Raw genomic sequence first — 17,875 nt, 5'->3', positions numbered from 1 at the left:
GGTTAAAAAAAATCAGTGGTGAATTTACTGCAGTTTAATTAAAACGTCTTAAGGACAGATTTTTAATCCTCTGAACACAAACTGATCCTGACTGGTTTTGTTCTGACAACTATGGTGTCCCTCAGGGCTCAATCCTGGGTCCTCCATCTGTTACAGCTACATCTCACCCCTGGGTCTACTGGTTTACACCTGAAGCTTTCTGATGGCATGACTCTTACAGCAATGCTCTCTGGGAGTCGTAGTCGACTTCTCCTCTCGAGTTGTTCAGACTGAAATCAGAGTGAGACTATGCTGAGAGGAAACAGGATAAATCAGGACAGAAACAGGTGTAAACAGGTGTGCAGTATGTACAGGTACAGGTGTGTGTTTTATACACGTAGGTACAGTAAATACAGTCAGAGTGCATCTGACGTGGAACTATTCTGAATCTGAGTCAGGAGGTGAGGGGTCGTTCCCTCTTATTTATTACTTTAGGAGGAGGAGGAGGAGGACTTATAGAGTTTGTGAATCTGAGGAGAAAATGGTGGAAACACAGAGAGGTCAGGAAAATATTCTCCAAACGTGGTGGACAGAGGAAATGAAACGCTACAGATTAGATTATGTCATCAGGGAGACACACACATTTCCCACCCAATAAAAACAACACTATAACGCTGGAAATAAAATCATGACATCACTGAGATAAACTGTAAAAACACATCAGTAATGAGATGAGTCTGTCTCAACCTTCATCAGCAGTGATCACGACTGAAGCCCCGCCTCCTCCCAGCTGTTCATAGTTTCTGTCTCCACAGTGAAAGTTGTGGATGGTCCCAACAGAAGCGTTCCTTAGCGTCCCCATGTTTGGTCCCCCCTCTGTTGGGGTACCTAGCACACAGATCTGGTACTAAAAGGTGGAGCTAGAAACCCTGCAGTCTGATTGGTCAGTAGAGGACGCTCACTCTGGTTTTATGTAACCTCTGTTCATACATCAGTAAACTACAACTATAAAATGAAAGAGAAAAAAATCACTTCATTCACTGGGCCGACTGCCGGCAACTTTTAAGGTGGAACGTTAACTTGTAATGTTACTCAATGCATGAGTTGATGACGTGAATCCATCAGCACACCTTAAATTTCACTGTGACAACTTTGACCATCACTTTAGTTTTTATATGACACACACTTTTAGTAATGACTTTAAAAATACAGATGAATTTGGAGCGGATTATGTGAAGGTCATATATTCTAATCCTCACTTCCTGTGGGCTACAGCAACACTAAACCCCTGAGCTTGCCTGAGAAGGACTAAATGCACAAAGCTGCTATTTTTAAATATCCCATGGAGAGAGACTCTCACTGCAGCCTGTTCTATTTTGTTGTGAAAATGTGGGCGTGCAGCCTCGTTCTGTGGACGATAAACCAGGTGCAGACTTCCATCTGTGTCACCGCTGATGAGGAAATACAGCGAGTGCTGGACGGAGCAGTGAGTGACAACAACCCCGCCCACATTTAAGAGGACTGTCTGAACACACCGAGGGTCTAGGTACCATGTCTGAAGGCTTACTGCTGGATCCAAAGGGACTGGACTGAAAGGGTTTGGTGGAGACGAGGCTTAACAGTAACAACACCTTCAGTCTCATATTGTGATGCAGTTCATCTCATGTCCACTGGGTGTCCTCACACCTTACAGGCTCACAGAGGCAGGGGCGTCATGCAACCCCAAAATGTGAGGGGGCACAGTGGATTGGGTTCGTGCACTATGTGCGCGCACAAATTTTTTTGGGTGATGCCCTCAAATCACTTATTTTGGGCCCCTGCTGCACAACGCCTTGAGGTTGGATAGGGCCCAAACTCAAAGCTGACCCCCCCGTCCAGACACACACACACACACACACACACACACACACACACACACACACTTAACGTATCTACACCTTGCCATGTAAACTATTTTGTGTAAGGAGGAAAGGAGTTTTTCTCAAACAAACCCTAGCAGCTAGGAAAATATTGCAAACATAGCTAAGCTTATTGTAATGCATACAATATTTGGCTACACACTAACATTAATACACACAAACGTGAACCCAGGCCAGTTCCCACTACTGACAGCAAAACGTAACGTGACGTAGATAACGTTAGCCAATGTTATTGGCAACGGCGTGCCAAGGCAATAAAAAAGGACACAATCATACACACTCACCCATCTTGTTAGGCAGCCTAACGTTGAAACACAGATACACCAAAATAAATCCCGTCCCAAGTTTTTCTGATACTTCCATGGATACTCCCTAGGCTACTAGTAGCTGATTGGTCAGGCTAACATTACAGTCCAGACATTATAGGCTAACGTTAACCCTTAGGTTAGATCGCCGTCATCGCCGGCGATACCGGGGGGGGGGGAGCCCTGTTGCCATGTGTGATCACTACTAACAGGAAATCTCCCCTAAATCCTAATAAATAATGCGTAAATTACCATTTATGCATTTTATGCAAGTTACGGCCACTAAATGGGCCTGAGATGAAGGAGATTATTCAGAATACATTTCACTCAATATGACCACTGATCATAGCTAGATGGTAAAATAATATGTAAGGTAAAATTGGTTGAAAAAAAAAAATCATCCCTCAAATCTGAGGGGGCACGTGCCCCCTCGGTTTCTATTGACGTGACGCGTCTGCACAGAGGGGCGTGTCTCTGACAACCAATCACATCACACCTAACAACAGGGTCGACCACACCTCCTCACTGAGGTCACAGTTTCTGCCCCATCATCACTCAAACTTTCTCTGAGAACGTTCCTGAATCATCCTGACCTCTGACCCCTGACTGATTCTCAGGATGTTTGTGAATACGGCTCCTGATTTTTATGAAACTTGGTGGAAGGATGAAACCAACCAAGGATGAACACAGAACATTCAGGAGCTGATGTGAATCACAGGGTGGACGTCTTCTTCTTCTTCTTCTTCTTCCTTCTGTTTAAGTGTAAAAGATTCGGGAGGAAACACGAGAGCTGGACAGAGAGCGGAGGCTGAAACAAACATCACTCTCATTAAACGTCACACCAGGATCATGAATCGTGTGTGTTTAAGAACAGTGACCCTGAATCTACTCTGACGGACAATCGTCCCTTTTTGTTCCACACATCTGGACTGACGAGGCAGTAACGAGGCTCTGACTCTGGTTCGCTGACACAGATCACACACAGTAGAAACACAGCGATAAGGTTATCTGGCCCGGATACGTGCCCACACTGGCACTCTGTTGTCTTGATGCTTTTCCCCTTTAATACAGCTGACTGGAGCCCCGCCCCTCAGCCTGACCAGAGAGTTCACATGCTGCTCAGCAACAGCCTTGTTTTTTTTTAAAGATTTTTTTTGTTTTTTGACTGTTCAGCCTTTATGTGATGGGACAGTATCAGCGTGACAGGGCAGAGACAGATGGGATGACATGCAGCAAAGAGCCGTGAGTCGAAATCGACCCTGCTGCCACTGCAGCAAGGACAAGGCCTTTGTATATGCTCTCACAGGTGAGCCTCACGGCGCCTCACAGTCGTCCTCTCCTGAGTCGGGTTTTTAATTTGTTGTTCAGAAGCCATTCATTATTAACCACGCACTTCTGTGTTACATCGGCCCCTGGAATGACGTCACAGTAGCTGTCTTCCTCTCTCTCTCTCTCTCTCTCTCTCTCTCTCTCTCTCTCTCTCTTTCCCTGGCTCTACAATAAATACAATTAACTGATTCCTGGCTGGTTAGGTGCAGTGTTATCCCAACGTTCCCCTTCTGACCATAAACTTCACCCATGTGCATTCTTTTCCCGAATACTCTCATCCGTAGAAAGGAACTACGGCATTGGAAACCGTGAACTCCTGGCAGTCAAGTTAGCCTTAGAGGAATGGCATCACTGGCTAGAAGGTGCTGCTCACTCCTTCATAGTCTGGACGGATCACAAGAACTTTCTCAACTTCCGACAAGCAAGGTGGGCTCTGTTTTTTGGTCGGTTCAATTTCTCACTCACTTATCGCCCTGGATCTAGAAACGTCAAGCCAGACGCCCTTTCCCGCCAGTTCACTGCTGACAGCTGCAGTTCCGAGGCAGACCCCATCCTGCCATCCACATGCATTGTTGCCGCTGTTGCTTAGGAGACTGAATCACATGTTCGTCAAGCTCAGCAGAATCAACCTGATCCAGGTAACGGTCCCATTAATGCCTTGTTTATTCCTGACTCTGTACGCTCTGCTGTTCTCCAGTGGGCCCATTCCACCCATCTGACCTGCCACCCTGGTGTTAATCAGACACTTGCCTTCCTGCGTCGCAGCTTTTGGTGGCCATCCTTGGAGAGGGATGTTCGAGAGTTTGTCTCTGCCTGCTCGGTCTGTGCCCAAAACAAGACCTCAACTAAACCCGCCGCCGGCTTGCCATACCCAGCCGTCCCTGGTCTCATATAGCACTGGACTTTGTCACCGGTCTTCCCCATCAAACGGTAACACAGTCATACTAACCATCATAGACAGGTTTTCTAAAGTGGCTAACTTTATACCTCTGCCCAAGCTCCCCTCCTCCAGGGAGACTGCTGACCTCATGGTTACTCATGTGTTTCGTCTGCATGGCATCCCTTCTGACATCGTCTCTGAGGACCTCAGTTCACCTCCCAGGTATGGAAAGCTTTCTGTTCTGCCCTTGACATTAATGTCAGCCTTTCCTCAGCCTTTCCCACAGTCTAACGGCCAGACCGAGCGGGCCAACCAAGAGATGGAAACAGCTCTACGTTGTGTGACTTCCACCAGCCCATACTCCTGGAGTGCACAACTGGCTTGTGTGGAATATGCCCACAACACCCTGGTCAACACTTCCTCTGGTATGTCACCTTTTGAATGCACACTCGGTTACCAACCCCCGCTATTCCCATCTCAGGAAGCAGAGGTTGCAGTACCTTCAATCCAAAGGCTAGGGCTGCTCTTCTCCGTGCTTCCACCAGGTCCCAGATTCAAGCCAACCGCCATCCTGCCCCCACTCCAGTATATGCCCCTGGCCAAAAGGTATGGCTTTCTTCCAAGGATCTCCCCCTGAAAGTTGACTCAAAGAAACTCGCCCCTCGGTTCATTGGTCCTTTTGAAATTGAGAGTGTCATTAATTCCCCTGCTGTACGCCTAAAACTGCCAATCTCTCTCAGGATTCACCCCACCTTCCATGTTTCCCTCATTAAGCCTGTCCGCTCCAGCCCTTTGTTCCCTCCTGCTGCAGTGCCTCCACCACCCCGGATGATCAACAACCATCCGGCTTATACAGTTCGACGGCTGTTGGATGTGCGCCACGGGGGGCCGTGGTTTACAGTATTTAGTGGATTGGGAAAGAAAAGGACCCGAGGAGCCCTGCTGGGTGCCCCATAAATAGATTCTGGACCCCTCCCTTATATGGGAGTTCCATGCCACCCACCCTGACAAGCCTGGTCGGACGCCAGGTGGCGTCCATAGAGGGGGTATTGTTACATCGGCCCCTGGAATGACGTCACAGTAGCCGTCTTCCTCCCCCTCCTCTCTCTCTCTCTCTCTCTCTCTCTCTCTCTCTCTCTCTCTCTCTCTCTCTGTGTCTGCAGGTATGCCGGAGTCAGGGCGGAGCCACCAGGTGCACCTCATTGCCATAATCAAGACCTCTTCTTATACTCAGCTCTGCCATCTCCACTCGCCAGATCGTAATCTCTACATAGTTAGTGTTACGCTCAAGCCTTGAATTTGTGTTCTGTTTTTTGGAAGTTTTTCCCATGACTAATTTTTGCTCCTGTGTGTCTTCAGTCTCACGCTCTCCCTCAACTCCTCTGGATCCGCTCCCCAACCTGCTGCCCTACCTCCAACCCCTGTATCCCTGGCTCTACAATAAATACAATTAACTGATTCCTGGCTTCCGCTCGTGTCTACATTTGGGTTCACTTGCTATTGCCCCTAACACTACTGTCTGTGGAGACGTACACTGAATGCTCGCTACCTTTACCCCACATTAGTCTCTCCCGACATGACGCCTCCATGTGTTGATGGCGAGTCTGTTTTGTGAATGACCTTCAGTTTCTGATGCCAACAGATGAAGCCAGTCGGCTGTTTGACACAGGTAAACAGGAAACAGTCAGACTGCGTCAGTCCAGCCGCTCAGGTTCATGATCTGTGGACATCCACACACAGGAAGTGCTCCTGCTCAGCTGTGAGGAGGACGAGGACGTCGCTACCATTTCCTCTGTATGAGGTGAGACAGGACGACACGTTCTCATCCCAACTCATCAAATACCGACTCCTTGTCAGTGGACCTGCACGCCTTCATATGACACGCTGCGAACTTCCTACGTCTGTTACAGACGTCCAGGGACAGTGTTTCAGTTTGTTACATCATCATGTTTTTTTTTAAAATAAACTTCTGTTTTCACAGGAAGTGCTCAGTTTGTGCTCGTTACATGCCAACAGTCTTTTCAAAATAAAGTTACAGCGTCTATGAAACACCTCAAATTTACTTTTATTTCCTTCAGTTCAGGAAAAAAAAATCACGCAGTTAGGTTTAAAAGAAACATCCTGGTTTGGTTTAAAATTCAAACGTGACACGAACAGCAGCGTCCAGGGTGAAGGTCCGGAGTCTATTGGTCTCGTCCACCTCCGTCCCCGTCCCTGTCCTCTGATTACAGACTCACTCTTTATGTGACGGTTGCTGCTGGCAACATTACAAACTGACCGCATCTCAGGGTGAGGTGTCTCTTTGTGTCCATGTCTGACGCCGGCGTCCACTGACAAAGCTCTGTTTTTTGACGAGTTGGGAGCCAGGACGAGCTGGACGGACACAAAGGACAGAGACAGACGTCAGATGGACGTTGTGCCTCTTTCCTTCAGTTGTGCTTCTGTGATTGGCTGGTGGTGTGACGAGCTGCTGTCCAATCAGAATCCTGCTCCCAGTGACCTCTGACCTTTTCCTTCTCTGCAGATTGTTTTGCTACTGGCCCGCTTGGGTCTGCATGCTGGGTTGCTATGGTAACACTGTTGCTATGGTAAGACTGTCAGGCAGAATAATAGTCTATTTACATCCAGGTGCAGTTAGTTTGTTCCTGTCGGCATCACTGACCAACTGACTCCGGCCACTGTCACCTGTGTGACTTCTGCGTGTGGGCGGGGCTTGTGGCAGCGGCGGTGGCCTCACACTTGTCTCTGTGGTTGTCAGTCAGAGAGGATGTAAACGAAGGACATGGGGAAGACGCCTTTTCTGTCCAGCTGTCCCTCGACGTGTCCGATCTGAGAACAACATTCACAGCAGGGAGTTAAGATCCTGAAGGTGGAGCATTAGTCCTCTCAGCTGGGCGGAGCAGCAGGTGGAGGAAAAGAACTCAGCAGGTTAGTTTAATGATGATGATGATGATGATGACGATGACGCTGAGCGTTACTTACCCACCACTCCTGGTCCTCCTCTCCAGTGACAATGATGACTTCTCCCTCAGCAAAGGTCAGCTCATCGTCGTTGTCAGCCTGACAGTCATAGATGGTTTTCACCCGCCGGATTTTAGTCTTCACCTGGAGACACGGAGACATGAACCATGTGACGTGTCTGTTGGTCTCATCTTCGTCTTTATTACCTGAAGATGACAAACTCACAGAGTTGATTTTACGTGGCAAATGGACGGGCGTCTCCACAGCCTCATCAGTATGTTCAGCTGCCGGCCAAGGTGATGCCTCCTCCTGCTGGCTCTCTGCTGCCACCACCAGCCTGGATCCCTGCATCTCCATAGCAACAGGGGAGGGGCAGGGCCTTTCGCTGAGTCGTGGTTTGGGTGGGAGGTCTTTGAAGAGGGGCTTTGGGCGGAGGTCAGATAGGTGAGGTTTGGGGGGGAGGTTGGATGATGGGGGTTTCTCAGCTAATGGGGCTCTCTGGGCGGAGTCTACCGGGGTGAGGGGGTGTTTAGGGGAGGCATCAATGAAGGGAGGAGACTTCTGGGGGTCAGGCTGGGAGGAGGAGGAAGAGGAGGAGGAGGAAGAGGAGGAGGAGGAGGAGGAGGAGGAGGAGGAGGAGGGTTTGTGAAGGAGGTCTGGAGGCTGGCTGGGTTTGTCCACAGAGGGGAGGTGGATGGTGTCGATCTTCCTCAAAGCCACTGAAAACAAAGAAATACCAGAATGAGAGAAGTGAAAACAGGAAACGCATCATTGCCAGCTCAGGGGCTCATTTATGATTGGCTGCCACAAGAGCTTAGTTCAAATGAGCCGGTGTGAGGGCGGACAGCAGAGAGTTCAGAGCATTCCTGGTGCTTCTTAAAGTCAACTAAGGATTTTTAAACTACATCCTCTGAATCCAGCAAGGACCGAGTCCTTCAGTCAGAGGACGTAAAGGACACCTGAGCGGCCCGTCAGGTGCCGTCAGCACTCTTAAAGCACCACAGTCCTGTTCCCTGTTTTCTTCCCCTCAGCAGTTCCTGAACAAAGTGTTACGTCACAGTGAAGCAAGCATGCTGATGTCACAATAAACTGTGGTCAGTAATTAGCAAGATACTTTATTAGGTCGGCTAATATTTCCCGCAGAGAGAATCATGAGTCAGCCACCTCCATCAAATTTTATCCCGCCTCCAGCTCTCGACAAAAATCTGACTCTAACAGGAAACAGTATTTTATCTGTGGATTTCTGTCATTTGTATTTGAGGTTAATCATAATAATAGTAATAAAGCCGATGTGGTGGCACCGTAACATCATCAGCGCAGCACGGCAGGATAAGCGCTCAGTTTTGGACCACAGCAAAATAGGAACGGCTCAGTGGACCAGTGAGCTGGAATTTATTAATGATGTAGTCAAAGTCTGCATTTGTGAACGTGTCTCTATGCTCCTCTAAATGCATCTCAAAACCGAGTCGTACTGACACGACAACGTTTACACTGCTAAAATGTAAGGCAATAAAGTAGGTTGACTTGGAACAACTTGTTGAAACTTGAATTGAGAGGATTTGACTTGAAAGGACCCACTGTGCCAAGAAAGCACTGTTGACGTTGAGAAGCACCTCGGAATATCAATCAATCAATCAATCAATCAATCAATTTTATTTATAAAGCCCATATCACAAATCACAATTTGCCTCACAGGGCTTTACAGCATACGACATCCCTCTGTCCTCATGACCCTCACAGCTGATCAGGAAAAAAACGGTAGAAACCTCAGGAAGAGCAACTGAGGAGGGATCCCTCTTCCAGGACGGACAGACGTGCAATAGATGTCGTACAGAACAGATCAGCATAATAAATTAACAGTAATCCATATGACACAATGAGACAGAGAGAGAGAGAGAGAGAGAGAGACAGAGACAGAGAGAGAGAGACAGAGAGAGAGACAGCAGGAGAGTGTCAGAGTCACTCAGAAGAGTGATAGAGAAAGCTTCCACCACCTTCCCCAACAGCAGAGTGGTCATGTCAACCCTGCTGCCAAGGAAAGACTTCCACCCTGACACCATTCACAGGATCAACAGCAGTGTGTCCAGAGACTGTGTCCTGAGGCCCAACGTCCACCTGGCCCACCACCCCACCACCCCACCCTGGATATCAACTGCCTCTGCGACCATGTCCATCTATTTAAACACACAGTCCCCATAGTCGTCCGGACACTGAAAGACGTCGCTCTCAACAGAGACCAATCCACAGCCCGCAGAAGGAGCAGCTTGGCCCACAGCCCCCATGGACCAACAAGGCACCCCACTGGACCAACAAGGCCCCCCATGGACCAACAAGGCGCCCCACTGGACCAACAAGGCCCCCCATGGACTAACAAGGCACCCCACTGGACCAACAAGGCCCCCCATGGACCAACAAGGCACCCCACTGGACCAACAAGGCCCCCCATGGACCAACAAGGTGCCCCACTGGACCAACAAGGCGCCCCATGGACCAACAAGGCCTCCCACTGGACCAACAAGGCCCCCCATGGACCAACAAGGCGCCCCACTGGACCAACAAGGCGCCCCATGGACCAACAAGGCGTCCCACTGGACCAACAAGGCACCCCACTGGACCAACAAGGCCCCCCATGGACCAACAAGGCGCCCCATGGACCAACAAGGCACCCCACTGGACCAACAAGGCGTCCCACTGGACCAACAAGGCACCCCATGGACCAACAAGGCGTCCCACTGGACCAACAAGGCGCCCCATGGACCAACAAGGCATCCCACTGGACCAACAAGGCACCCCATGGACCAACAAGGCACCCCATGGACCAACAAGGCACCCCATGGACCAACAAGGCGCCCCACTGGACCAACAAGGCGCCCCATGGACCAACAAGGCACCCCATGGACCAACAAGGCACCCCACTGAACCAACAAGGCACCCCACTGGACCAACAAGGCACCCCATGGACCAACAAGGCGTCCCACTGGACCAACAAGGCACCCCATGGACCAACAAGGCACCCCATGGACCAACAAGGCGTCCCACTGGACCAACAAGGCGCCCCATGGACCAACAAGGCACCCCATGGACCAACAAGGCACCCCACTGAACCAACAAGGCACCCCACTGGACCAACAAGGCGCCCCACTGGACCAACAAGGCACCCCACTGGACCAACAAGGCGCCCCACTGGACCAACAAGGCGTCCCACTGGACCAACAAGGCGCCCCATGGACCAACAAGGCACCCCATGGACCAACAAGGCGTCCCACTGGACCAACAAGGCACCCCATGGACCAACAAGGCACCCCATGGACCAACAAGGCGTCCCACTGGACCAACAAGGCGTCCCACTGGACCAACAAGGCGCCCCATGGACCAACAAGGCGCCCCATGGACCAACAAGGCGTCCCACTGGACCAACAAGGCGCCCCATGGACCAACAAGGCACCCCATGGACCCACAAGGCACCCCACTGAACCAACAAGGCACCCCACTGGACCAACAAGGCGCCCCACTGGACCAACAAGGCGCCCCATGGACCAACAAGGCGCCCCACTGGACCAACAAGGCACCCCACTGGACCAACAAGGTGCCCCATGGACCAACAAGGCGTCCCACTGGACCAACAAGGCGCCCCACTGGACCAACAAGGCGCCCCACTGGACCAACAAGGCACCCCATGGACCAACAAGGTGTCCCACTGGACCAACAAGGTGCCCCATGGACCAACAAGGCACCCCATGGACCAACAAGGCACCCCACTGAACCAACAAGGCACCCCACTGGACCAACAAGGCGCCCCATGGACCAACAAGGCACCCCATGGACCAACAAGGCACCCCACTGAACCAACAAGGCACCCCACTGGACCAACAAGGCGCCCCACTGGACCAACAAGGCACCCCACTGGACCAACAAGGCGCCCCATGGACCAACAAGGCGCCCCACTGGACCAACAAGGCACCCCACTGGACCAACAAGGCACCCCACTGGACCAACAAGGCGCCCCATGGACCAACAAGGCATCCCACTGGACCAACAAGGCACCCCATGGACCAACAAGGCACCCCACTGGACCAACAAGGCGCCCCATGGACCAACAAGGCGTCCCACTGGACCAACAAGGCACCCCACTGGACCAACAAGGCACCCCATGGACCAACAAGGCACCCCACTGGACCAACAAGGCGCCCCACTGGACCATCACCCAGACAACCGCCATGGAGACCAGATCATCCTCATCCACCTCCACACCATGCCCAAAACCAGACCAGAGCCACTCCTACCCTCATCCCAACCCCAGCGACAGGATCTACAACCTGGCCCACTGACCTGTGCTCAGGCAACGATGAGAGCTACAGGCCCAACCGTCACCACCACCACCGCAGTCCCTGACCCCATCCACAAACCCCCACACAATGGGCTAAGAGACATCCAACAGATACTCAGCCTGCTCTGCTCTCACCTAATAGGTCAGGTACCAGAGTAGACAACTCACAGAGCTTATTGCTTTTTTTTATTTTTTATTTTACACAGTGAGAAGGAAAAAAACGTATTTTTATGTTGATTAAAAGTGTAAATTATTACATATTAGTAGATTGACACCCATATGATTAATGTATTCTTAAATTAATTTCTTTTGAATTTCATTTATTTATTGACAAAGGATTTGGGAGTTTATCTCATTTTAACACTGAATATTGAGCACTAGTTTGAGTTTTCTTTCATTGTTGTTGTTATCTAAGTTAAATGGAATCTAAATCATTTGTTATTTCATGTTGGAATATACAGGGTCTGAGGTCTACTGCTTTTGGCCTTAAAAGCAAGACCCCAGACTTCACCACAGAGTTAGGAGATGCAGATATATTTGTTTTACAAGAGAAGATGGTGTTCCCATCCACCAAACTGAAAGGAATAAGCCAGGGCAGGTGGAATGCTGGTCTGGTATAAGGCAAACCTTGTACACTCAATTGAATTCATAAAAAAAGGTGAATTTTCAATTTGGCTCAAAATAAAAAGAGAAATTGTTGCCACAGATAAAGATATATTCATGTGTGCAGTATATATCCCCCCATCAGAATCCCCTTATTATAATGAAAATACTTTCTCCATTCTTGAAGATGAGATCAGTCACTACCAGGCCCAGGGAAGTGTACTGATCTGTGGAGACCTTAATGCCAGAACAGGTGTATTTTATTTATTTATTTGTTTATTTATCAGGGACAATGCATATTAATGAACAGTGAACTGTAAATATACCGGAATTAGCCAAAAGGCTAGTTTTCATCCGCAGTCCCTGGCCAGATCTGAGTTGGCAGCCTAAGTAATAAAAAAGTTAGAAGTTTAAAACAATAGCATTGCATGCAGTTTAAGATATAAGATAAAAATATAGTAACAGGTAAACATAGCAACACAAACATAAAAGCAGAGCAAGCCAAGACTCTACAAATAACAATTCCAAAGCAGCCTAATTCACAAGAAACAAACATAGACTGTGACAAACAACAGCAAGACAGACATAAGCAAAAGAATATGGCAGGCAGGCAGTTGTTAAAGAGCGGACAGAGGCAGCAGTTGAGTATTAATGTGTACAGGTTTGATTGTTGATGAGCCATGATTTCAACTGTTTTGTGAACAAATGGTGTGAACTGAGTTCTCTGATGTGTACTGGTACTCTATTCCAGTCCTGCGACGGCTTAACTGAAAATGCTGAGTGGCTAATGGCACTTTTCCTAATGGGTATGACACAGTCTCCTCGGGTTGCACCTCTCGTTGCCCGGTTATTGCTTGACCTCTGTGTGATGAAAGTTTGAAGTGCAGGGGGAGCAGTGTTATGTATGATCTTAAAAACAAGACAAAGGTTTGTGTACTTGATTAAATTGTCCCAGCTCAAAAGTTTGTACTTTGTTAAGATAAGGCAGTGGTGGTAGTCATTTGATCTGCGATCCAAAACTTTGAGCATTTGTTTGTACAGTGCTTCGAGAGGTTTTAGTGTTGTTTTATTGGCCTGTGCATAACTTGTCAAACAGTATGTGAGATGTGATAGTATCATTGTGTTTATGTACAGTTTGACTGCGTTGGTGTTCATTGAGTTTCTGATAAAACAGAAGCTGGATAAGTTAAATTTGGCTCATTGACGGACTTTTTTAACATGGGATTTGAAAGACAGATGAGAATCGATCAGGATGCCCAGATATTTATATTCAGAGACAACTTGCATTTTTTTTTCCCTGACAGCATTATGACTGGTTCTGAGGTGGTAGATGGATTTTTAGAGAAAAACATGCTGACAGTTTTAGTTGTGTTGAGTTGAAGACATGATTGGTTTAGCCAGTTTGTGATGTGGTACAGTGCATTAGTGAGTTTTGCAGCAGCATGTTGTTTTGTGCTTGCTATGGGCATAAATCACTGCATCAGCATATAGCTGGGTCTCCACGTCAGAGCACACAGAGGGCAAGTCATTTATATAGAGACTGAACAGAAGTGGTCCTAGTACAGACCCTTGTGGGACACCAGTGTAAGTTTTAAGAGCGGTCGATTGGTAGTTGGGACCTTTACACACTGGGTTCTGTTAAGTAGATATGATTATGTCCACTTGAGGGCGTTGTAGAACCAGATTCTATTATTCCACAGGGAGACAGACATATACCTGGCCACATCAGCATTCCTCTCCCTTCATATCCTTCACATCTCCACAGAAACAACTTTGACAAAACTGTCAACAAAAGCGGGCACCAACTACTGCAGCTCTGTCGAACACTAGGCCTGTACATGGTTAACGGTCGGCTTCGAGGGGACTCCTTTGGACATTACACACACAGCTCTCCTCTTGGCAATAGCACAGTAGACTACAGCATAACAGACCTAGACCCCTTCTGTCTGAGAGCATTTACAGTCAGCCCCCTCACACCCTTATCTGACCATAGTAAAATCACACTCTACATTAGAAAGACAGTAACAGACCCTCACGCAGCGGAGCCCAGTAAACTGAACTATACAAAACAACCTTATAGATGGACAAACAATAGCAAAGACGACTACCAGAAAGCAATCACACATCAAACAATTCAAATTCAATTAGACCATTTTATCTGCACTTCATATTCCCACAGGCCTGAATCAAGCTGTACGGGATATTAACAACATCAATGAATGAATGAATCAGTTCAATTTTATTTATAAAGCCCAATATCACAAATCACAATTTGCCTCACAGGGCTTTACAGCATACGACATCCCTCTGTCCTTATGACCCTCACAGCTGATCAGGAAAAACTCCCCAAAAAACCCTTTAACGGGGAAAAAAACGGTAGAAACCTCAGGAAGAGCAACTGAGGAGGGATCCCTCTTCCAGGATGGACAGACGAGCAATAGATGTCGTACAGAACAGATCAACATAATAAATTAACAGTAATCCGTATGACACAATGAGACAGAGAGAGAGAGAGAGAGAGAGAGAGAGAGAGAGAGAGAGAGATGCAGGACAGACGGTAATGACAGTAGCTTACAACAACATTAATGAAAGTAATAATATTATAATTATAGTTCTGGCTACTGTGGTACAATATGTTGAAAGTATGTATTAATATCTGGCAGTATACATGTGTGACAATAGTCATATGTGTATAATAACAGTAGAAGTATGACTAATGACTAATGATGGCAGCAGCAGCAGGAGGCATCTGGCAGGACCACGGCAGCAGCACAACCACACACGTCACGCTGTCCAGGCACCGCTGTGATATGAGTTAATCTGAGAGACAGTGGAGCACAAAGGCTCCGGAGAAGAAGCCGAGTTAGTGACATCCAGAATGGCCGAGTTAGCAAGATGCAGTAATAGAATACGAGGGAGAGAGAGAGAGAGAGAGAGAGAGAGAGAGAAGGTGCCCGGTGTATTATAGGGGGGTCCTCCGGCAGACTAGGCCTAAGTCAGCCTAACTAGGGGCTGGTACAGGGCAAGCCTGAGCCAGCCCTAACTATAAGCTTTATCAAAGAGGAAAGTCTTAAGTCTAGTCTTAAATGTGGAGACGGTGTCTGCCTCCCGGACCGTAACAGGAAGATGATTCCACAGGAGAGGGGCCTGATAGCTGAAGGCTCTGGCTCCTGATCTACTTTTGGAGACTTTAGGGACCACGAGTAACCCTGCGTTCTCAGAGCGTAGTGTTCTGGTGGGATAATATGGCACTATGAGCTCTCTAAGATATGACGGAGCTTGACCATTTAGAGCTTTATAAGTTAACAGTAGGATTTTAAATTCAATTCTGGATTTTACAGGGAGCCAGTGCAGAGAAGCTAAAACAGGAGAAATATGATCTCGTTTCTTAGTTCCTGTTAGTACACGTGCTGCTGCATTCTGAATTAGCTGGAGAGTTTTTAAGGACTTACTAGAGCTACCTGATAATAGAGAGTTACAGTAATCCAGCCTAGAGGTAACAAAAGCGTGGACCAATTTTTCTGCATCTTTTCGGGTCAGGATAGGCCTAATTTTCGCAATATTACGCAGTTGAAAAAATGCAGTCCGTGAGGTTTGTTTTAAATGAGAATTAAAAGACAAATCTTGATCAAATATTACTCCGAGGTTTCTTACGGTAGTGCTAGAGGCCAGAGCAATGCCATCTAGAGAAACTATGTCATCAGATAAAGAGTCTCTGAGTTGTTTGGGGCCAAGAACAATAACTTCAGTTTTGTCTGAATTTAACATCAGGAAATTGGTGCTCATCCAGGTTTTTATGTCTTTAAGGCAGTTATGGAGTTTAGTTAATTGATTACTTTCTTCTGGCTTCATAGATAAATACAACTGTGTATCATCCGCATAATAATGGAAATTTATAGAGTGATTTCTAATGATGTTACCTAAAGGAAGCATATATAGAGTAAATAGGATTGGTCCGAGCACAGAACCTTGCGGAACTCCAAAACAAACTTTGGTACGTAAGGATGATTCATTATGAACGTGAACAAACTGAAAACGATCAGATAAATAAGATTTAAACCAGCTTAGTGCAGAACCTTTTAGGCCAATTAACTGATCCAGTCTCTGTAGCAGGAGTACTACGCTTCTCACGGACAGTTACCCAGCCTCCCGGCTGAATGGGTGTTACCGGGGGACCGCTAGCGGAGGCTATGCTAAGTGGCTCCACGCCGGCTACAGGGGGCTGGCTAACTACCGCAGCTACCGAGTGATTTTCCATGGTGCGGAGCTGCGCTTCTAATTCACTAAGCCTCGCCTCCAACGCAGCAAATAAACTACACTTGTTACAATTACCACTGTTGCTAAAGGAGGCAGAGGCATAACTGAACATCTGGCACACCGAGCAAGAAAGAGCAGGAGAAGCCATTGCTAACTATTAAGATAGACCCTGAACATCAGACTCTGAACATCAGACTCTGAGCAGGACCTACATTTAGCATGAGAACCAGCAGACGCAGAGACAGACTGTCCCTGTGGTGGAAACAGGACTAAAGACCAGCAGCAACATCACACAGATACGACCTCTGCTGTGACATCAGGTGGCCGCTGATACAAACAGACATTGTCTCACCTTTCTGAGGTAGTTTGGGCAGAACTCTGGGTCCCAATGTGGACTTGGTGTTACTGGAGGTGGTGTTGGAGAAGGTGAGGAGAGGTCAGAGGTCATTTTCACCATAGGACTTGTATCTGAGTGTATTCCACTCTGAGGATAGAAAGTATAAATACCTCTGCTGCTGCTGGATTCTCTCAAACTTGTTTGCAGGTGATGTCCTGTTTCCCAGTGGGGGGGTCAGCTCACTTCCTGGTTGGACGCAATGTGCTCAGAGGTCAGAGGTCAGATGGGTTTTGGGTTGTGCGGTACTACAGAGGCAGTCTTACCTTTACCTGCGACTCCCTGCAGGACTGGGCTGGGAGGGTCAGACAGGGTGCGCTTGTGTCCAGGTGGAGGGGGAGGGGGTCTCTTCTTCAGGGTGGAGCTTCCTCCTCCTCCACTGATGTGGGACGTGAGGGGCAGGGAGGTGGGCGGGACGGTGACAGGGCCTGGGGGAGGAACCAACAGTACAGATAACATGACACTGAATGGTTCTTTGGTTCACAGTGAGGAGGAGGAAGTGCTCACTAACATCAAGGGATGCTGGAACACAAACCCAAAAAACATCAATGCCTCCTCCTCCCCTAATCTCTCCCCTGGCTCCTCCCCCCTTGTTTGAGACCACCTTGTCTTACCTCTGCCATGGCTCCTGGCAGCAGGTGAAGGCCCTGAGATGTCAGGCCCTGGGGACGGAGACGTGTCAGCGGAGGTGCTGTCGACGGGGTCGGCGAACGCCCCATAGGAGGGACGCTGCTTGTCCCTGTGAGGAGGAACAAAGGAAGCTGGCAGAGAGAGCTTCTCCTGCGAGGACAGACTGGAGGATGGACAGAAACTCTGAGGACGGAGGGAGCGCTCCTTCTTCACTGGACTGGGCTGCAGGAGGAGGAGCACCAGAACATGAAGCAGGAGGTCATAAACAACAGGCCATCAGTCATTCATCAG

General features: G+C 48.4%; 1 protein-coding gene across 1 annotated transcript in view; it reads right to left on the bottom strand.

The window, feature by feature from the left end:
- Positions 1-5,552: 5,552 nt before the first annotated feature.
- asap1a (ArfGAP with SH3 domain, ankyrin repeat and PH domain 1a) overlaps positions 5,553-17,875 on the bottom strand; it is a 43,610-nt gene continuing 31,287 nt past the window's right edge. Inside the window, exons 22-28 of the mRNA XM_033651023.2 lie at positions 17,569-17,806; positions 17,221-17,382; positions 17,068-17,143; positions 16,913-16,965; positions 7,599-8,092; positions 7,395-7,517; positions 5,553-7,241 (exon numbers count right to left, since the gene is read on the bottom strand). Coding sequence (XP_033506914.2) covers positions 7,167-7,241; positions 7,395-7,517; positions 7,599-8,092; positions 16,913-16,965; positions 17,068-17,143; positions 17,221-17,382; positions 17,569-17,806 — 1,221 coding nt within the window. The 3' untranslated portion in view covers positions 5,553-7,166. The remainder of the gene's footprint in view (positions 7,242-7,394; positions 7,518-7,598; positions 8,093-16,912; positions 16,966-17,067; positions 17,144-17,220; positions 17,383-17,568; positions 17,807-17,875) is intronic.

The sequence above is a fragment of the Epinephelus lanceolatus genome, chromosome 12 (assembly GCF_041903045.1).
Source record: "Epinephelus lanceolatus isolate andai-2023 chromosome 12, ASM4190304v1, whole genome shotgun sequence".
In the NCBI taxonomy this organism is placed as follows: Eukaryota; Metazoa; Chordata; class Actinopteri; order Perciformes; family Serranidae; genus Epinephelus; species Epinephelus lanceolatus.
Note: the sequence above shows the minus strand (reverse complement) of the source record. Positions and strands in the feature narration are given on the sequence as shown.